Source organism: Leucopleurus acutus (assembly GCF_964270905.1).
Source record: "Leucopleurus acutus genome assembly, chromosome: 10".
In the NCBI taxonomy this organism is placed as follows: domain Eukaryota; kingdom Metazoa; phylum Chordata; class Mammalia; order Artiodactyla; family Delphinidae; genus Leucopleurus; species Leucopleurus acutus.
Window position 1 is genome coordinate 36133540 of NC_139153.1, and position 19300 is coordinate 36152839.

A 19300-nucleotide genomic window follows, 5' to 3' on the forward strand; every position below is an offset into this window, starting at 1 on the left:
GAGAAACGTGTCCTGATAGCCAGGTCAGCATCAGTTGGTGTTTATTTAGACACACAAACAAAAGAACCTGGCGTTTCAAACAGCTTGTGCTCCTTTTTTTTTTTTTTTTTTTGGGTGGGGGGGTGGTGGGAGGTGGGGAAGGTGTGTGTCATATATATAATATATATATATCTTAAAAGATCTTATCACCAGTCCCCCACATTTTTCTCTACTGAGCAATATATACATGCCTATATATATATATATATATATATATATATAGGCGTGTGTATATATATATATATATTTTACATATTTCTTTCAATAGATAACTACATTCAAGTAATGAAACACAGGATTTACAATTTCCCTCTGAGGGCAGAGGAAAAGCAAATTCACATACAATTCACAGAGGAAGTACCATGAAAGCCCAGCCAGACAGGAGCTGAGGCCTCTCTGGGGGACGAGGGAGACAGGCAGCAGCAGAAATTATGACAATCACACTGCTGCTTATCGTGGGGGACAGGCAGGTGCCGATGAAGTGGGGGGCCCTGCCTGCTCTGCCTGGGCCAGGTCAGCAGGCCGTGCTGGCTGACCCAGGCTCCCTGGCTGGGGTGGGCTGGGGGCACGTGTCTGGCAACCTCAATTTTCCAGGAGCCTCTCGAATTTGGGGTTCACAAAGGAGAAGCCGGCAAATGCTGTCTGGTCCATGGAGTCGATGAGGTTCTTGTCGCTGTAGGAGAGGCGCGGCTTCTCGTTTAGGAACTCCTGGTCGAAGTTGTTGTAGTCTCCAGCAGACCTCTGCAAACAGAAGGCAGGGGTGTGTAAGCGGGACCCAAAGGGCAACCTTCCAATGGGTTCCCGACGTTCCAGGGACCCATTCCCGGAGCCATAATCCCTGTTGGGCTGGGCCAAGCCAGAGCTGTCCTTATTTAGAACAGAAAAGGGAGTCTTTCTGCTGGAAGGTGGATGCTGTTACCAAGGGAATGAGGGAAGCCAGCAGGGGGCCTGGAGGAGGAAAGGTGGGCATCCACCCAAGCAGGGTTCTAGAAGACCACAGCCCTGGGCCAAAGCCCAGCCACCACTTGTTTTTGTAGGTCCCACAAGCTAAGGCTGGCTTTTGCATTTTTAAATGTTTAGGAAAAAATCAAAAGGAGAATAACACTTCATGACATGTGAAAATTAAATGAAATTCAAAGTTCGGCATCCATAAATAAAGTTTTATTAGTACCCAACCACACCCACTCACTGACATACCGTCTATGGCCGCCTTGAGACTATCTGGCCTGCAAAGCCTAAGATATTTACTATAAGGCTGTTCACAGGAAAAGTTTGCCAACTCTCTGCTTCTGAAGGTACAATGAAAGAGTGATTGAAAGAGGTCTTAAGCTGGTGGCCCTCAGGCCAAACTGAGCTGCAGGTACAACCATTTTGACTAGCCATGGGTTTTAATGTCATTTGAGCCAATATTTTAAAATTGGGCAATTTGGGGCTTCCTTGGTGGCGCAGTGGTTGAGAGTCCGCCTGCCGATGCAGGGGACACGGGTTCGTGCCCCGATCTGGGAAGATCCCGCATGCTGCGGAGCGGCTAGGCCCGTGAGCCATGGCCCCTGAGCCTGCGTGTCCGGAGCCTGTGCTCCGCAACGGGAGAGGCCACAACAGTGACAGGCCCGCGTACCACAAAAAAAAAAAAAAAAAAAAGGGCAATTTGACATAAAAATCCTGGTTTCTGGCTTCTTTGAAAACTGACAGAGCAGAGCAGCCCTGGGCCCATTTCCTGGCACGTCCGCCCACTCTTGGTGCTGAAACCCGCTTGGCCAGTACATCACAGGCCCCACTTCCCACTGACAGGGGCTGCCGATCAGCTGCCTGGTGTTATTTAAAATCAGTCTATCCCTCTTTCTATCAAAAGCGAGACACTGAAAGCAGGCTGTGTGATTTTCCTACAGCTGGCCTGGCCTGGTAGTGACGTGCCCACGGCAGGAGGCACTGAGTTTGAGATCCCTGGAATGGGGGAGTGCTCTGCGGCTTCAAGACACAAACACGGGGGCACATTACGCAGGCTGCTCAGTGGGAACAGCGTGTCCTGAAAGAGGAGGGGAAGCAAAGGAGAGAAAGGGGAAGGGAGGGAAGAGCTGCGATCAGAGAAGGGCCACAGAGTTCAACTTCTGAGAAGTCCAGACTCCCTCTGCTCTCCTGCTGGCTCCTTGGTGGTTTCTCTAGATTCTAGGCCTTTATGCAAACCATCCCTCCTCTACCTGGAATACCTCCCATCTGCCCTTGGCCTGGCCGAGCTTCCCCAGCCCTGCAGACATCCCATTTCCTCTCAGACCCACCCCGATCTCTGCATCGTGGGCACCTGCCCACAGACCATCCCTATGGCAACTGATTGTGTGTGGCCTTGTGACATGTCTTGTACTGCTGTCATTTATCATAGATGACCATCAGTGTGCAAGTTTCCTATCTCTCTGAGGAGCTGGGGCCCCTCTAGCTCTGGGACTGGGCCTCCCACTTCGCTATGCAGCCCAGCACAGTGCTCTGCACCCAGAGGGTACTCAGCATTTCCGATATTTTTTGGAAAATGGATTGGATAGATGGGTAGGTGGAGGGAGGGGGGCCTTAACTCTGATCCCCAAAGCATACTCCCCTGCACACAGTGGGTTTTAAAGAATGTATGCTAAAGGGTGGCTGGATCCACTGTCACCAATGTTTGTTGAATGACTGACTGAGGAGAGATGGTGAGGATACGAGGGTAGAGGCTGTGGCTCAGTGTGCCAAGGAGGTTGGGAAAGCAGATTTGCTAGAAGAAGGGAGAGGAGGAGAGCATGCGAATGATGCAGGAGAGAGGCAGGGCAAAGCAGGAGGAGTCCACTCCGGAAGGCAGTGAGAGAAAACATTGAGTGGGCAGCCCCCACTGGAGCGGGATCACGTACCACTCTGGGCTTGAAGGGCGGCTCCACTGCACGTTTCTCCAGCAGAGCCCAGTTGATGGTCTTGAAGAAGGGGTGGATTTTGATGTTCCCTGTCACTCCCAGCCTCTTGGTTGTATCCCGTTCAAGCAGCTGCAACGCAGCAGGGAACCTGGTTAGCACCCGAGGGCTGTAGGAAATGGGAGCCTCAGAAAACACCAAGCAGGTCGAGGGGTGCCCAGGCTGGTCCAGCCCAGCCTGGTATCACAGCCCAGGGCCTCTGGGCCTGAGAGGTCCTCTCTGGCCTCTGGTCCCAGGTCCGGTGGAGAAATAGGGTGTGGACTGGGGCTGCCAGGACTCTCAGCTGGTGGGACTTGTGAGCAAAAGCAGTAGCTCTTACTGGGTGTTTACCATCTGCCTGGCATCATACACTTATGTTTTTTTTCCCCCAAAACTCTGTGGGAAAGGTTCTCTTCTGGCCTCATTTTGTAGATAAGGAGATAGACTCAGAGTTTAGCCTAAGGTCTATCTGTCTTCTGACCCCAAGCCCATCATTGCCAGGCCAGGCTGATTCAGTGCAGGGAACATAGACAGGAGGTCCCAAGAAGGTGGCAGGAGAGTGACCCCCCAATGTGTTAGGACCGGAGCACTGGTGAGGCTGCCATCCCTGAGACAGGAGGCTTCTGGCATTCCCGTGACCTGGTGTCTGCCAGCTCCTGCCCCTGCCAGCCCAGCCCAGGGGCTCCTACCTTCTCCAGGATGTCCTTGGACTCCCTGGTGATCCAGCGGGGATAATACGGTGAGTCCACACGGATGGACTCAAAGAGTTCGTCCTCATCGTCACCGTGGAAGGGGGACTGACCAATGAGCATCTCATAGAGAAGGACTCCAAAGGACCACCAGTCCACGGAGAATGAGTACTTCAGGCCCTGCAGGATCTGGGGCAGACGGGGTGCCGGAGCTGAGGGGGCCCTGGAGCACAAGCCCCGACCAGCCCTCCTCAGCCTCTCGGCTGTGACTCGGACATTGCCACCCACCCCCTGTGGAGACAAGATGTCGGCCAGAGGCAGGGCCGGGAGGGTGCCACTCACCTCGGGGGCAATGTAGTCAGGGGTGCCGCAGAAGGTGCTGGCCTGTTTGTCCCCAAACATGTTCTCCTTGCACATGCCGAAGTCAGCAATCTTGATGTGGCCATCCCGGTCCAGCATCACGTTGTCCAGCTTAAGGTCCCTGCGGGGAGGGGACAGGAAAAGGAGTCGTTAGGGTCCAATTCCCCTCCTCCCCGTAGTCCCCTCCCATGTCCCCATTGTCAGCCCGGAAAGCCTAGGACTCTCTCCAGGGTACGAGGGAATGAGGAAGAGGAGGGGAAAGAGGTGCTAAACACAGGTGCTTCCTGCAAGCCGCCTACTGTGTGCTGTGTGCTGTGTGCTGGACACACACCATCCTACTTCCCGAAGCCCAAAATGAGGCTCAACGAGGTGGTATCACTTGCCTAGGGTCACCCAGCTACTCAGCTGTGGAAGCGCCCTGGACTCAGGTTTGTCAGACTCCACAAGGGCAGGGAGCCCATCTATTTTATGTAGGTAGTTGAGTAGATAACTTAGGCACACGGTAACAAGCACCAGAAAAGCAGAACAGCACAAGGCCCATCTTCCACTAACCTCGCTTGCCAGGCCCTCCCTAGACTGAGTCCAGGCACGGACAGCACATTACAATGTGCATCTCATGCTACCTTTTAAAGCCTGGTCCCTAACATCCAATATGCACTGTCCCATGGATTGGTTTTCCACTTGACAACATACCTTGGGATCATCCCACAATAGTACACACAGCACGGCCTCAGCCTTTCGGATGAGTACATATTAATCCATGGCAGGATGGAACTGTCATTTATTGGGTGAGAATTTATGAAAGCAGACCCCATTGGTGGAAGCTCAGAGTGCTCAGATGCAGCTGCAGAGGGAGACCGATGGCTCCAAGGGAGGGAGACACCATACCAGTCAGTGCTGCGCTCCCACCAAAGGTGTCGAGTATGGGCAGGGAGTTCCCAGTCCCTGGAGCTGTGCCAGCCTCAGCTAAGGGGCCACAAGGAATTGTAGCAATGGAGTAGGTGGTTTAAGCAAATATCCAACTAAAGACCAACTCCAAGAGGAGATGGGGCCACAGCTGGACCGGGATCCACTCAGAGCATTTCAGAGGATATGATGGGGTCGGGGCCTCCCCTCCTAAACACCCCCCACCTTCCGATCCCCGCACCTGTAAATGATCCCTTTCTGGTGTAGAAACTGTAGTCCACAGACTATCTCAGCCGCATAAAACCTGTATGAGACACACACACACACAAGGTGTCCTGAGATTTCAGTGAGCAGCCCCTGCTTCTCCCTGGGTCTTCATCCCCACCCCCAGGGACAGGAAATGCTGAAAATAACTCCACGGACAACCTGGTCCTGATCAAGCACATCTTGTATCAGGCAAGTAGGGGCTGGTAGCCAAGGCAGAAAAGAAAATTGTGAAGTAAAAAGCTCCAAATGAGACAATTCTCTGTCCTAAGAGTGTATGCATTTATATAGATATGCCTGTGTGCACACACACAGTCTGGGGGTGCATGCTAGTTTAGGGGCCACCCACCTGGGTCCTGCATTGTGCAGGATCACCCACCCGCTGAGGCCCAGGATCTGGCATGTCTAGGTTGTGTTCCCAGCCACAGCTCACCCCTCACCCCTAGCTTCCCACACGGGGCAGGGGATGGCCCTGGCCACCCCAAGTCTCTCCAACCCCAGCTCCAGCCCAGGCTGGCTTCACCAGGGGGAGGGAAGAAGGAATGGAAGGCAGATGGGGCAGAGGGCTCTTCCCCCAACAGGGCCTCACGTACGTGGCACGGTAGAGCTCGAAGCGGCCTTTGTCCTGGATGTGATACATCAGGTCGCCCCCATTGAGGAACTCCATCACAAAGAACAGGTGGTCCTGTGGGGGGAGGGTGGTGAGCAGAGGCACAGAAAGCGGCAGGCAGCTCCCTCACTGAGGACCACTAGGGACAAGCCCCAACAGGAAGCAGGGGACATCTGCCCTGGTGGATGTGATGGGGGAAGAACGGCCCTGCCCTGAGGAGTCTGAGGAAGGGAGCCTCAGCCTTGCCTTAAGTGGTCTGAGGAAGAAGACTGGGCCCTGCCCTGGAGAATCTCAATGGGAGACATGGCCTTGACCTGAGCGACTGAGGGGGGGATGTGGGCCAGGGGCACTGATAGTGGGCGGGCCGGCACCTTGGTCTGGAAGGTGCAGAAGAGATGGGTGAGAAAGGGATTCTCCCCGGAGAGCGCCAGCACCCGCTTCTCCACCATCGTGCACTCCACGTCATCATCGATCAGAACCACGTCCTTCTTGAGGGCCTTGATGGCGAAGAATTCCTTTTTGCCCTTCAGCTCTGCGAGCAGCACCTGACAGATGGGCAGGGGTGCTGAGCAGGGGAGGTTCGGACCAAAGGTCAGGGCGCACGGCCCAACCCAACCCGGAAGCACCCAGGGAGGGTGGGAAGCAGGTGCCCCTTGGCTACCAAGCCCAGGTCCCTCGGGCTGCCTGCCCCAGGGCCATGGGGCCCTCACCTTCCCGAAGCTGCCTTTGCCCAGGATCTTGATGAAGGTGAAGTTGTCAATGCTGCACTTGGTGCTGCTCTCCCAGATCTTGCCGTAGGTCCCAGTTCCTGCCCAAGAGACAGCTGCTTCAGACTCATGTCTCACGTTCAGAGGGTGGTCCTCCCTGGCTGGGTCCCTCCCCACAGAGGTGCCTCCTCTCCAGTTGCACTCAACTGTGTGGAGAGGCTGGGTCCCATGCTGGCGTGGGGGGGTAGGGGCTTTCCTGGAAGGAATGGGCACACCTTCACATGGGACATCATCTCCAGAGACTCCTGGCTTCTTCTCAAAATTCTGGTAGATCCCAACAGTCTCTGCAGTCTCGGAGTCCGACCTCCGGGCAGGTCTCTGGAGGGGGTAGGGGTTGGGGGGCCAGAGGTCATATCATGGTCAGAACTCCCAACCCAGAGGGAGGACCCCAACCATCCATGACTCCACCCTCAATACCAATGGGGGACAGCAGGGGCAGAGCCCAGGACCCCAGGCGGTGCATGTGCACGCACACATGTGTGAATAAGTGCGCACACACGCACACACACTTCCGGCACAGAGACGCCTGTGGTCTGGAAGGCACTGACTACAAACAAGAGTTCTGGAAATTGAACCCTAACTTCCCAGCCACTTACTCAATAGATTTTTATTTGTGTTGCCTTCACTTGTTTTTTTTTTCCCTCACTTGTGATAGATTCTAGAATCTTAAAGTTCTGTGGCCTCCTTCAAGCTCCACCCATACCCAAACACACACACACAAAAAACATGTACACACTGGACTTCCCTGGTGGCGCAGTGGTTAAGAATCCACGTTCCAATCCAGGGCACATGGGTTCGAACCCTGGTCCAGGAAGATGTCACATGACACGGAGCATCTAAACCCATGTGCCACAACTACTGAGCCTGTGCTCTAGAGCCCGCGAGCCACAATTACTGAAGCCCGCGCACCTAGAGCCCGTGCTCCACAAGGAAGAGTAGCCCCTGCTCGCCACAACTAGAGAAAGCCCGCATGCAGCAACAAAGACCCAACACAGCCAAAAATAAATTAATTAAAAAAAAAAAAGTAAAGGAGCAAAAAGAGATTTTAGGTAAACTCCTTTTCTTTTTTTTTTTTTGGCAGTACGCGGACCTCTCACTGTTGTGGCCTCTCCCATTGCGGAGCACAGGCTCCAGACGCGCAGGCTCAGTGGCCATAGCTCACGGGCCTAGCCGCTCTGCGGTATGTGGGATCTTCCCGGACCGGGGCACGAACCCGTGTCCCCTGCATCGGCAGGCAGACTCTCAACCACTGCACCACCAGGGAAGCCCTAAACTCTTTTTTTTTTTAAAAAAAAAAACCATATACACATAAAGGCTTTAGTTCCAAGTGTTCCAACCTTGCAGTCATCCAGGTTCACCCTCAGGAAAAGCACTGCTTGAATAACTAATTTCTTAGGAGAACAAGCCTACCACCCTCTAATGTCCAATCCTTGAACTGGATCTTCCAGAAGTAGGGTCTTATGTATAAACGCCCCTCACTGCAGTTCCCCAGGAGTGGGCATGAGCCCTGACTCGTCCCCAACCCTGCCACCCTCTGTCCAGGGTTCCCACAGTGCCTGCCCACCTGGGTGACTTGGTTCAAGGCCTCGGCCAAGAGCTTCTGGTTGATGCCACAGAGGTTGGCCACCTTCGTCTGGCACTTATGGTGCACGTTCATGCCACAATCTGGGGTGGGAGAGAAGCAGAGCCATCAGGGCCCCCGCCCAGGCAGGCAGCCAGCAGGCTCCAAAAGAACTGTCCCCTTGTCCCAGGCCCAGCCAAGGGCAGGGAGGGACGGAGGAGAGAGCAGGAGAGAGGAGGGCTTTTGGCAGGGTTTGCTGGGTTTCCTGCATTTAGAAAAAGATGTATCTGAAGCCATCACGAGCACCTCAAATCTTTCATTATTTAAAGAAGAAAAAGAAAAAACAAATGTCTGGGACAAGCTAGACAAGTCACTTTTCCTCCAGACGTCTCTCGTTTCAGTGAAGCCTGAGGTGGGGGAGGGCCTGCAAGGAGCACGAGCTGAGCTGGTGTGAGAGGGGCCCTGGCCGGGGAGCACCTTCCGCCTGCTTTCCCCTCGGTGACTCTCTGGGGCCGACTCGACACCTGTTTTATACTTGAGGACGTGGAGCTCTCAGCAGTGGGGCCACCTTCTGATGGTCACACAGCAGTAAATGGCAGAGTCAGTCGAGCCAGTGGGGAGGGGCCAGGAGGCCTCACCCACATGAGAGTCCCCAAGCGAGGGGGCAAAGGCAGCCTCAGCTGGTCTCAGCTTCTGGGGTCCGGGTGGGCCCCCCTCCCACTTCCGCCGCAGCCCCCGCCCTAGCCGGCACGCACCTTCACACTTTAATCCCTGCTTCACCAGCCCCCAGAGCAGGCTGCCGCAGTGGTCGCAGAAGGTGGGGCTCATGTAGTTATAAACCTTGAACCGGTGTGGCATGTCAATGTTGAAACGTTCTTTCTGGAACTAGGGGTGTGGGGTGTCACAGGTCAAGGGTCACATGCCAGCACCAGTCCCTTCCTCACCCCCTAACTCTCCCTGACCCAACCCCATGCGTGGCAAGATCCCCAAGAGGGCTCCATGGGGACTGGGAAATCCAGGGATCCCAGGGGCCAAGCCAGGGGAAGGAAGGAAGAAGGAAAACGGGGAGGAAGGGTGACTCCACAGGGAAGGGGTGGGGAGAGCTCGAATCCCTCCCGCCCTGCCCTGGGCCCCGCCTCACTATGGTGTCCCGGCTGTTGGCTGCAGTGCCCGTACACCGGCCAATGATCTTGTCGATGCATTTCTTGTGGATGGCAGCGTTGCATTCTTGAGGCGACCCAGGCCCAGGAGGGGGACGGGAAGGCCCCGGAGGGGCAGAGTCTGTGAGCTGGCGCCCCCCAGCCCAGTCCTGCCTTCCACACAAAGTCCCCGTGCTCCCCGACCACCCACACCCTCACCACATGGAGCCCTCGGCCTAGAGCTTGATTTTTCTCTCCTCCGGTCAGTCCCTGTGGGAGGAGTCTGGGAAGGATGGGGCAGGGAGGACAGGTCGATCTGGGCGGGTCTCGGAGGTTAGGAAAGGCTCAAGGAGTCCCGGTGGGCAGGGAGGGGGGCATGGCAGTGAGAGAACTAGAGGCAGGGGAGCTCTCTTTGTGGCTCAGGACAGCAAACAGCTCTTAAGCTCTCTCACCGCCCCCCGCCACACACACACACATACACACACACACACACACACACACACACTGACAGATGCACCCCAACACAAAGGCACTCAGGTACACGTACACAGCATGTATAATGACAAACCTTCTTACATAGAATGCTTACCGGGCACCAGCCACACTTAAAATACAGCTTTACATATTTTATCCCATTTGATCTTCACAATGACTCTACTGTCCCTATTTTACAGATGAGGAAATTGAGGCACAGATAGGTTAAGTAACTCTGTCTAAGGTCCTACAGCTAGGAAGTGGTAGAGCTGGGATTCAGACCCAGGCAGGCTGGCTCCAGAGCCTGTGCTCACCACCACCGGTCCACACTGCCTCATGCATGCACCGATGGCCGTAGAGAAGGGTGTGCTCATACGTGTGTACCAGATGCACACAGCTCTCAACAGAAGCACACATGCAGCCAGGGATGTGCTGGCAAAGGTCTAACAGCCTCTCTGCGGGGAAAGAGCCCCGATGTGCAGCACTGGCAGATTCTGTGTACATACTCCACTGGGGCCTATTTCAGGCCGCCAACGTGATATCACTGAACGGGAAGCGCTGGGAAGAGACACGCCGGCTCCAGCACTCACTGACGCAGCCGCCGTCCACACACACACTACCACATGGAAAGCCTCACGTGCACACACTCAAGCACAGGCTTCATCCAGACACACCGTCCCAACACAGGGACACAGGCTTCTCTGTGAAGGCACGCAGGCACATGCGTGCACACACATGTGCATACAGACTGGGCGGTGGAGACACTTACGCCTGCACTTGTAGCCTTGCTTGTTGAGACCCCTGAAAGGCAAGTGCCCAGGCAGGGTGAGTGAGAGGAAGTACCGGGGATGGGGGCCCTCCCTCACCCACCCCACCCCAGCGGACACACCCAGTCTCACCAAACAAAGTCTCTGCACACAGAGCAGAAAGTGGGCTGTCCAAAGAAGGTGGCGATAAACTCGTGGTTCTTGATGTAGTGAATTTTGGCCTGTTTGATGGCTCCACGGCGGTTCATCGTTGGGAACTTGGCCCCGTCTTCACCCCGCATTGACTGCTTGCAATCTGGGGACCGGGTAGGAGTGAAGACAGCCCCAGCCCACGGGAGGGGCCACACCCCTTCAGTCCCTCCCAGGGCAGTCCTGGACAGAGCGTCAATGGAGGCTGCTTCCCTAAACCTCTGTTCTGGCTCTGGTCTCTGAACCTCCGTCCCCAGCCCAGGTAGGGAGGGGCTTACCTATGTCTTCTAGGAAATACTGCACAGACATCAACACCTTGGCCTGGGGTTGCAGGTCCAGCTGCAGGAGTGAGGGTGGGGGAGTCAGTGAGGGCGGGCCTGGGCCAAGCCAGACTCAGAACCCACCCCCATGGTTGGTCCCTGAAGGGCCAGGGAGTCCCAGCGCCTAGCCAGACACCTGTTTGCCCAGAGCGGGCAGGGCCCCACCTGTGAGCCCCGCCCCCAGCCCTCACCCAGGAGTATTATTACATTTGGGGAAGTAAAAGGATCCAGCCCACACCCAGCTTGGCCACATGGCCCTGGGAACAGAGTGGGAAGGGAAACTCCCCGCCCCCAACCCCGGCTGCCCACTTTCACAAGGATCTTAGAACGGAGGCACTGCATCCCCCCACACATGCAGACACACAGACACACGCCTACTGACACAGCGTGCTGGTTCTCTCTCTCTCTCTCTCTCTCTCTCTCTGTCGGGGGCTCTGTCTGTCCAGTCTCCTCACACAGACTGGCTCGTCCTAAGGGCAAGACCCTCAGCTCCCCCAGGGCCTGGTGACTGACAGTGTCCCTTGGGGTAGTGGACAGAGAGCACAAGAGGAGCCTCTGCCTGATTCTTCAAGGGTGGGTGCAGCCCTGGGTCAACCTCTCTCGGCCCAGCTCCTTCACCCCTCACTGGAGGCTGAGTAGAGTCTCCATGGGCACAGGTCTTTCCTGGCGGGACATCTCGGCTGCAGGAGCCCACATGTAACCGCAGGGGGCAGGGATGCCCTGCCAGCGCTGACGTCCTGTGGCCACAAGGGACATATGGCCACGTGTGCATGCAGAGTCCAGGTTTCAGCAGGTGAGGGGTGGGCCATGAGCCTTCTCCTCCCCAACCCCCCCTGCTGTGGAAGATCATAACTGGTGCTCCCCAATGCCTGCCTGGGTTTGGAATATCTGTGAAGATTCCAAAAAGAACTGGGAACAATGGGGTTCTCTGAGAAAGGGGACCTGGTGTTGGGGCTAGGACCCACCCTTTCATACAGCTTGATATGTTTTACTATGTGCACATCCTGCCTTTGCAAAATTAAAAGGGGAAAAAAGCAGCTGTAACACCAAGGAGGGCTCTCTTTAGCACCGCCTACGTGCCAGGCTCTGCAGTAAGCCCTTTGCCTCCAGCTGCTCATTTCATCAGAACTGACCCCACCGTAGGTCTTTTAGTAGTTTCTCCTTTTACAGATTCAGAAGCAGACTCAGAGAGGCGAAGGGTCTGAAGAATCGCAGGACCAGGATTTGAACACAAGCTGTTGGCTACAGAGCTGCCCCAGTGGCCGGAGCGGCCAGGTGCCCTCGGCCGTACCCACTCACTTTGCCCACACACATGCGTGACTGTGGCTGTGCCCCTCACCCAGAACTCGGCCTTGCCATTGTTCTTCTTGCAGCGCTCGGCCAGCACCGACACACCCACTGTCACCTCGGACACTGGCTCCTCCGCAGCTCGCATCAGCACAATCTGGATGACACGACCTTCGTAGATGTGGGCATCAAACGAGGACTTCCACTCGGGGTACATGGTGGGCTTCTTCTGTACCAGCGTCTTCCCACGCTCTGCAACGGGCCAGGAAGGCAAGGTCAGGCTAGGGAACCTCTGTGCCTCAAATCTCGGGCCTTTCCACAGCCTTCCATCCTATGGAATCTGCCTGCTCTCTCCCCCGGGGCCCAAGTCTCCACTCCTCAGCCCTCATGACCATGCTCTGCTCGCCTCACCAGCCCCATCTCACTCACAATCTGCATGAGAGCACAGAAACGCCGGCAGTTTCCCCAGGGTGCCCTGCTAGGTTCCACCCCAGACCTTTGCTCCTGCTGTCCCTTCTTCCTGTGACCCGCTTCCTCTAGCCCCTCTTAGATGTCACCTTCCCTTAGACATTTACTCAGTGACACTGCCACAGGCTCCCACATGCCAGCCATGGTGTTGGAGGCAAGGAACACGGTACCTGTCCTCCTAGAGTCCCAGTCCTGGGCAGAGACATGAATCAGTTCACCCCTCAAGTGAACATTAAATCACAGCTGTCATGAGACTGAAGAGGGCAAGGTCACTGGTTCTAGACCCGCCCATGGTCAGGTGGCCTGCCCCAACCTAAGGGTCAGGGAAGGCTTCCTAGAGGAAGGGACAGCTCAGCTGAGACCTAAGGGATGAGCCAGGGGTTCACCAGGTGAGGGCAGAAGCAAGAAGGAATGGCATGAGATGTTTGCTTCTTCCAGGATGACCTCCCTGACTGCAGCCTGGGATGGTTCCTCATCTGGACTTCCCTATCACAGGATCACTGTCTGCCTCCTCCACCAGACTGTGAGCCCCATGAGAGCAGGGCCTGGTCAGCCCTGGAGCATGGCAGTGTTCTCAGTACCCAGCACAGGGCCTGGCACAGATGGACATGTGGAGCTCCTGGAGGGAGCCTGTTCTTGGGTGAAACAACCAGTGGGGGAGGAGCCAGAAGCCCTGAGCTCCACAGAAGGTTCCATGTAGCCAGTGCAGGTGGTTCTACAGGCAGTGAGTCGCCTGTTGTCCTGCATCGCAAGCTGAGCTGGGCAGAGAGATGAGGACAAGGAAGAGAAGGATCCCTCAGAGGCTCTAGGAGAACAAGGCACAGTCCCTTCCATTGCCTCCTCCTGGCCCTGGCTTCCCCGCCCCACCGGCTGCTGCCATTGCCTGCAGCACAGGTAGGGTCCAGCCTACAGCCCTACCTGTGCTGAGTGCCTCCTTCATCCTCACAGCACAGAAGGGCTGGCTTGCCTCGTCTGCGGCCTGCAGGGAGCCCAGCTCGTAGGAGTTGAAGGAGATGCGCAGGAACGGTGCCATGTTGGGGCTTGCAGCAGGGCTGTGGAGACAGAAGGTGTGAGGCGGGCAGCAGGGACAGCCCTGGGAGGTGGTCAGGTAACCGCTCCCCCCGAGGGCTCCCACAGCACTGAATTTGGCCCACATGGTGCTTAAAAGGCACTAGTCCTAGTTGCCACCATTAAAATTGAGAAGTTTTACGTAAGACTAGATTGGTGGCCTCCCTGGTGAAATTGGAAGGTGCGACATCAGGCCTACTGGGCAATATCTGGCTGGCACTGCCCCCTTTGTTGGGCACCCCTGCCAGTTGACTCCAGTTCAGAGGCCCCCCTTCCACTTCTCTCCGAATCCTATCTAGGCCCTGGAGGCGTGTGAGCCTGTGATTCCCATGTCATTCATCTGGGGAGTCAGTCATTCAATGCCTCCTTTAATACCCAATGGCTGTGACCTAGTATGTGCTGGCCATGGCACCTTGGTGCCAGCCAGGATGGGCAGGACAGCACCCCTTCCTCCCTGTGCCCTGCCCCATGCAGCCCTCCTTGGTTTTCAAAGTTTGGTTTTTGCTCGTGACTACCCAGGCAGACAAGTAGGGCCAAGACAAGTAGCAGGGCCAAGATGATCACCCCCACTTTTCAGATGGGAAACTGAAATCCTGAGGTTGAACCAGAACCCAAAGCTGGATTCTACTAATTAAGCACCCACTTTGTCTGGGATCAGGGTCGTGAAAGGCCCCACCCACATCAGCGTGCTTGACACTTCTGAACCTGAGCTCCTTGGGGTCAGGCGCTCTCGCCTACCTGGAAGTTTGTCCGCACTTTCAGACTAAGTTTTTCCAACTATAAAACTACTTTAATGTCGAATGTAACGCTGACTTTGCTTCTTACGCCACACAGGTTGGCCCCACACGCCCCCATTCCTCACAGTTCCTCAAATCGAGGATCACAACGGGTGGCCCTGAAGGTCTTTCGGCTTGTCCTCGTGGAGGACGCTCAGCTGTGCAAGCCCACAGGTGTACACTTGCACACCTGCACAGACACTGGTTCCGGGCCTAGGCCCCACAGGAGGGAGCTCCACAGCCGAGGCTGCAGGAACGCTCACTAACATTTATCCCCGTGTATACGTATTTGCTCCATCCTGAACATAAGCCGGCACGGAGGCAGACTGAGACACACACCCCTACCCACACATGGGCCTGTGTGCACAGGCAACAGCCACCCTGGCCCTGGGACAGCTCCCCCAGCTCCTCCACATGGCCGCAGAGTACCAGCCAGGCCTGCTGGCAGCTCCAAGCCCAGATGAGCTCACAGGAAACACTTGACCTCAGCCTACAGCCCAGCCCAATGGCCCGGCCAGTCCTCTGAAGCCTGCAGCCAGAGAAGAGGGGAGGGACCATGCGGGGCAGACTCCACCACGTCCCCTGCCCGGGCCAGGCTCCTACTCAGAGGGAGCGAGAGTGGGTGTGTGAGCTCACGTGTGAGACCAGACAGGCCAGCCACAGTGACCCCTCAGCAGGCAGGGAGGGAAAGCCAGCTGTGGGCGGCTGCTGCTTCCTCCTGGGGCCCAAGCAGGCATGAGTGTGCAAGCTGGTGTTGGGGGGAGGGGGGCGGTATGTGTGGGTGTGACTGCACAGCCATGGAGATGTGTGTGCCTGTGAGGATGTGTGAGTGGGTGGCAGGTAGTGTGCACTCAGCCAACGTTGAAGTGGAGAGCGAGCTGTGTGGGCCTGGCTGGGAGCGTGCGTAGGAGCCTGGGTGAGTGTCTCAAACTTCCAGGCAAAAGGACATCGTGCCCCTCCTGCCACCCTGTGTGGTCTGGGGGTCCAGAATGATCAGCAGGGCCCCTGCACAGCACACACTTGCCATGTGTCTGCATCTGCATTCCAGGGCCTGACCCCGGCAGACGTGGCTCAGCCTCATGCTTCCCAATAGGATAACCTCGAGACCCAGGTGGGGCCGTGATGAACTTCCCGAGTGTCTCAGAGGATGAGGGGACAGGTGGGCAGGGACAAAGGAGGAGCAGTTGTGCTGCAGGGGGCTGGGCTCATATGGGAGAAGGGGTCAGGGCAGCCCTGGGTGGCAAAATGACGGTCAAGCTGCCTGGGTATAAGATCCTATCACCCACACTGCCTTGGCTGTGGGACTCTGTGGGTCACTTGGCCTGAGTCTCAGTCATCCCCATCCTACAGATGAGGAACAGTCCCCTCGCTGCAGAGTTGTCACGATGATGAGAACTTGTATAGGACGAGAGCCAACACCAACCCCACAGCCTCAGGGCGGGGGCCTCTTACCACTACAACCCCTTCTTGCTAATAGCACCCCTCCTTCATCTGTGCACCTTCCTTCACCGCTTACAAAGTACACTCACATCCCCACCACATCCACTCCACGCCACCCCTGGAGCCTGGGAAGACGGTCCTGATAACTGACTCTACCTTTCGGGGAAACCAAGTCTCCAGGAACAGAGCTGCTCATCCTGGAGTAGCAGGTGGGCCCAACACCTACTGGCCAGCTCCTCCTCGGCCCTTCCCCCACCTCCCCTCGGGGCCCATTCCAGGTGGCCCATGGGCTCCGGGTCACCCAGCAGGAGCCGTCCATGGACCACCCAGGGCTGTGAGGCAGAGACAGGATCATCAGCCTGCCCTCCAGCTCTGCAGCACACTCGGAGCAGTTGCTGTTCGCAGTCAGTTAGAAGCCACCAGAGGGAAAACCACAACCACAGCAGGCCCCAGTCCTGGCCCCAAACCTGCACAGCCAGGCCGCAGCACCATGAGAGAGAGGACCCACAGGCTGCCCTGGGGCTACTTGGCAGTAACCCTAGCGTTAGGTCACCTAGCCCCAACTACCTAGGACTAAACCTAGAGCACGGGCCCCGGCCATGTTCTATCACCTCCTCCACCTCAACTGCACCGCCTGGACCCCCAGAGGAAGACAGGCACCACGAGCTGGCATCTTCTTCCATTGATGGCCATGTGACCCTGAAAGAGGTCTTGGGCCCCTGCACACCAGGACCCCCCTGCACAGCAGAGCCAGAGTTGTCCACCTACCTTGCAGAGCATCTGAACACTGGTGGGAAGGCCAGGGCGTAAAGTGACAGCACAAAAGCAAGGTGGGCCAACTATTTATAGCCGCCATGCAAATTGGCTCAGGCCCACAGGCCCCAAAGGAAGGCCATTGGCTCAAACTCATCCCCACTCTGCAGGGCCACGGAGGTGGCACGGTTGGACTCCACACAGGCCTCCATGGGGACCAGCTCCTTGGAGCCAGCTGAGGCCAGCCAGGCCTTTCCCAACTGCCTGTGGGCTCCGAGTCTCTACTCTCCTGCTTCTCTAGCCCACAGCAGGGGCAGCCCTGTGAAGCAGAGAGCTCCGGACTTGGGAGTCAAAGGGCCTGGGTGTGAATCAGTACACTCACTTATAAGAAAGATCATCCTTCTCTGAGGCCAACATACACCAGACCAACCTTGTAATGGCATTAGCTCACTTTATCCCTGTGCAGGTCCCAGAGGTGGATATTTTACTGATGAAGAAACAGGCTCAGAGAGGCTAAGTGACTTGCCCAAGATCACAGAGCCAGTAAGTGGTAGAAGGAGGATCTGAATCCAGGCCTGCCTGACGTTGCAGCCCACATTCTTCTGGTATGCCATGTCAGGAAGAGGAGATGAAGGGCAAGAGGGGGCAGAGGCAGAGATAGATAAATGTGCAGGGAGCAATACACACAAACACACCCATGAGGACAAAGTAAACAAGAAGAGGGGTGAGGGGACCAGGAGACAGGTCCCCTGTGCTTGACCACCCAACCCCCTCCAGGCTGGTCCTAGGTCTGACCTTGGGGATCCCCCGCTACTGTACAAAGAGGGTGGTACAGACCCCTGAACTGCTACTTTTTCTCCTGACCCAGCAGTTTGGGACAGACTCCAGTTCTTAAAACCTGGGGAAGGTCTGGCTGCATCCCATCCCCAGGATATGAGGGCTTGCTGGCCCTGCTCCCCACCCTGCCCTAGACCAACAGCCCAGAGGTACGGAAAGGCAGGGCCGGGCCGGACCAGAACAGGCGGCCCGCTTCTGCCAGGGCAGCGGAAACCTTCTCCCAACCAGTCAGGGGCAGTGGGCAAGGCCGACCTCGAGGTGACCAGAGTGACTGTGCCAGTTGAAGCTCCTGGGGCGTGGAGGACAAGTATGCACATTACACATCCACGTGTGTGTGCGTGAGTGTGTTCCGGTAAAGGAGGCAGGTGGGGTGCAAGGCCTGAGGGGCACTATCAGGAACAAAAACGCATTTTCTACAACAATCACATATAACTTGTTGGATAACAATTTTTTTTTTTTTGCGGTACGCGGGCCCCTCACTGTTGCGGCCTCTCCCATTGCGGAGCACAGGCTCCAGACACGCAGGCTCAGCGGCCATGGCTCACGGGCCCAGCCGCTCCGCAGCACGTGGGATCTTCCCAGACCAGGGCACGAACCCGTGTCCCCTGCATCGGCAGGCCAACTCTCAACCACAGCGCCACCAGGGAAGCCCTAACAATTTTTTTAGAGGTAAAAAATAAAACCCATCAAGCCAAAAATATCTCCCAATAGATCGGCCTTCAGAAACTGACATGTCCAGCTCCTCTTTGTACAGAGCACAGGGGAACTGAGGACCGGGTCCTGCAATGAGGGTCCCCTGGCCCCCAGATAGGGCCGGGTCCCCTCCAACCTAGTCCTTCCCTGACATTTGATTCTGCCTCACAGGTCACAGGGTGATGCCTGCTGGACAGAGGAGCAAAGCAGGGCCCGAGAAGAGAGGCCTTGGGCAGGCTCTTGGGGAGAGTGTGAGAATGTAGAGGGGGGCTCCCTCACAAAGTCTGCCCAGGCAACAAGAGGAGGCAGGCTGAGGTCAAGCAAAGCAGGGGTGAGTAGGATGAGCTGAGGCCCCTAGTGGGTCTAGGGTCTGGCTCCCTTGAACAGACCCCTGAAGAGAGGGGGCTACACCCCTCCCATGCAACCCTCCCCACACACACCCGCCCAGCCTGGGGCAGCCCCTGCCACCTGCCCACGGAAGGCCACCACCCGCTGCCGGTCAAGGCTGGTGGTGGCGGCAAAGCAAAGTGGGGCAGTGTCGGCCTAGGCCCTCTAGGGACACAGACCCTGCCTGGGGGGAGCTCAAGGTCCGGCCCACATCAGTCTTGAGGGATGAACGGAAGAAGGAGGACACAGGAGGCCTAGGCAGTGGGAGGGAAGGAGAGTGAGAGGCAGTGTGATTGCAGGAGGGAGCAGGGCTGGCCCTGGCAGGGTTGCAACAGGGCAAGGGGCCTGGGCATGGCAGAAGCTGCCGGGCAGGGCAGGCAGGCGGGTAGCAGCTCAGCTGGGAGACTGGCTTCCCCAGATGGCCTTCCCAGACAGAAGCAAGTTAAGGAGGCCACAGGGGTTTCACAACCCAGGAAATGGGCTCAGCAAGAACAGGAGGTGGGGGAGGGGAAGGGCTAGCAAGACCCCTCCAAGGCCCTTCCCCCAGGGCCTGTGCCCCAGCCCCCATGTCCTGGGAGAGGGACCAGCCATGGTCTC

At 56.6% G+C, this 19300-nt stretch overlaps 1 protein-coding gene across 2 annotated transcripts; it reads right to left on the bottom strand.

Moving 5' to 3' along the window:
- Positions 1-398: 398 nt before the first annotated feature.
- Positions 399-13797, bottom strand: PRKCD (protein kinase C delta; the record flags this gene model as incomplete). Of its 2 annotated transcripts, XM_082847370.1 has the most annotated exons (17): positions 399-780; positions 2913-3041; positions 3638-3826; positions 3980-4118; positions 5145-5207; positions 5761-5852; positions 6149-6322; positions 6488-6585; positions 6760-6862; positions 8109-8209; positions 8861-8990; positions 9247-9332; positions 10488-10519; positions 10618-10780; positions 10953-11013; positions 12334-12533; positions 13668-13797. In XM_082847370.1, the coding sequence occupies 17 exons, from the start codon at positions 13780-13782 to the stop codon at positions 622-624; spliced, it is 2034 nt and encodes a 677-aa protein (XP_082703496.1). In that variant the 3' UTR covers positions 399-621. The 2 variants fall into 2 exon arrangements, with proteins under 2 accessions (XP_082703496.1, XP_082703495.1); XM_082847369.1 differs by having other exon boundaries at positions 6488-6862; positions 13668-13782.
- Between the last annotated feature and the right edge of the window lie 5503 nt (positions 13798-19300).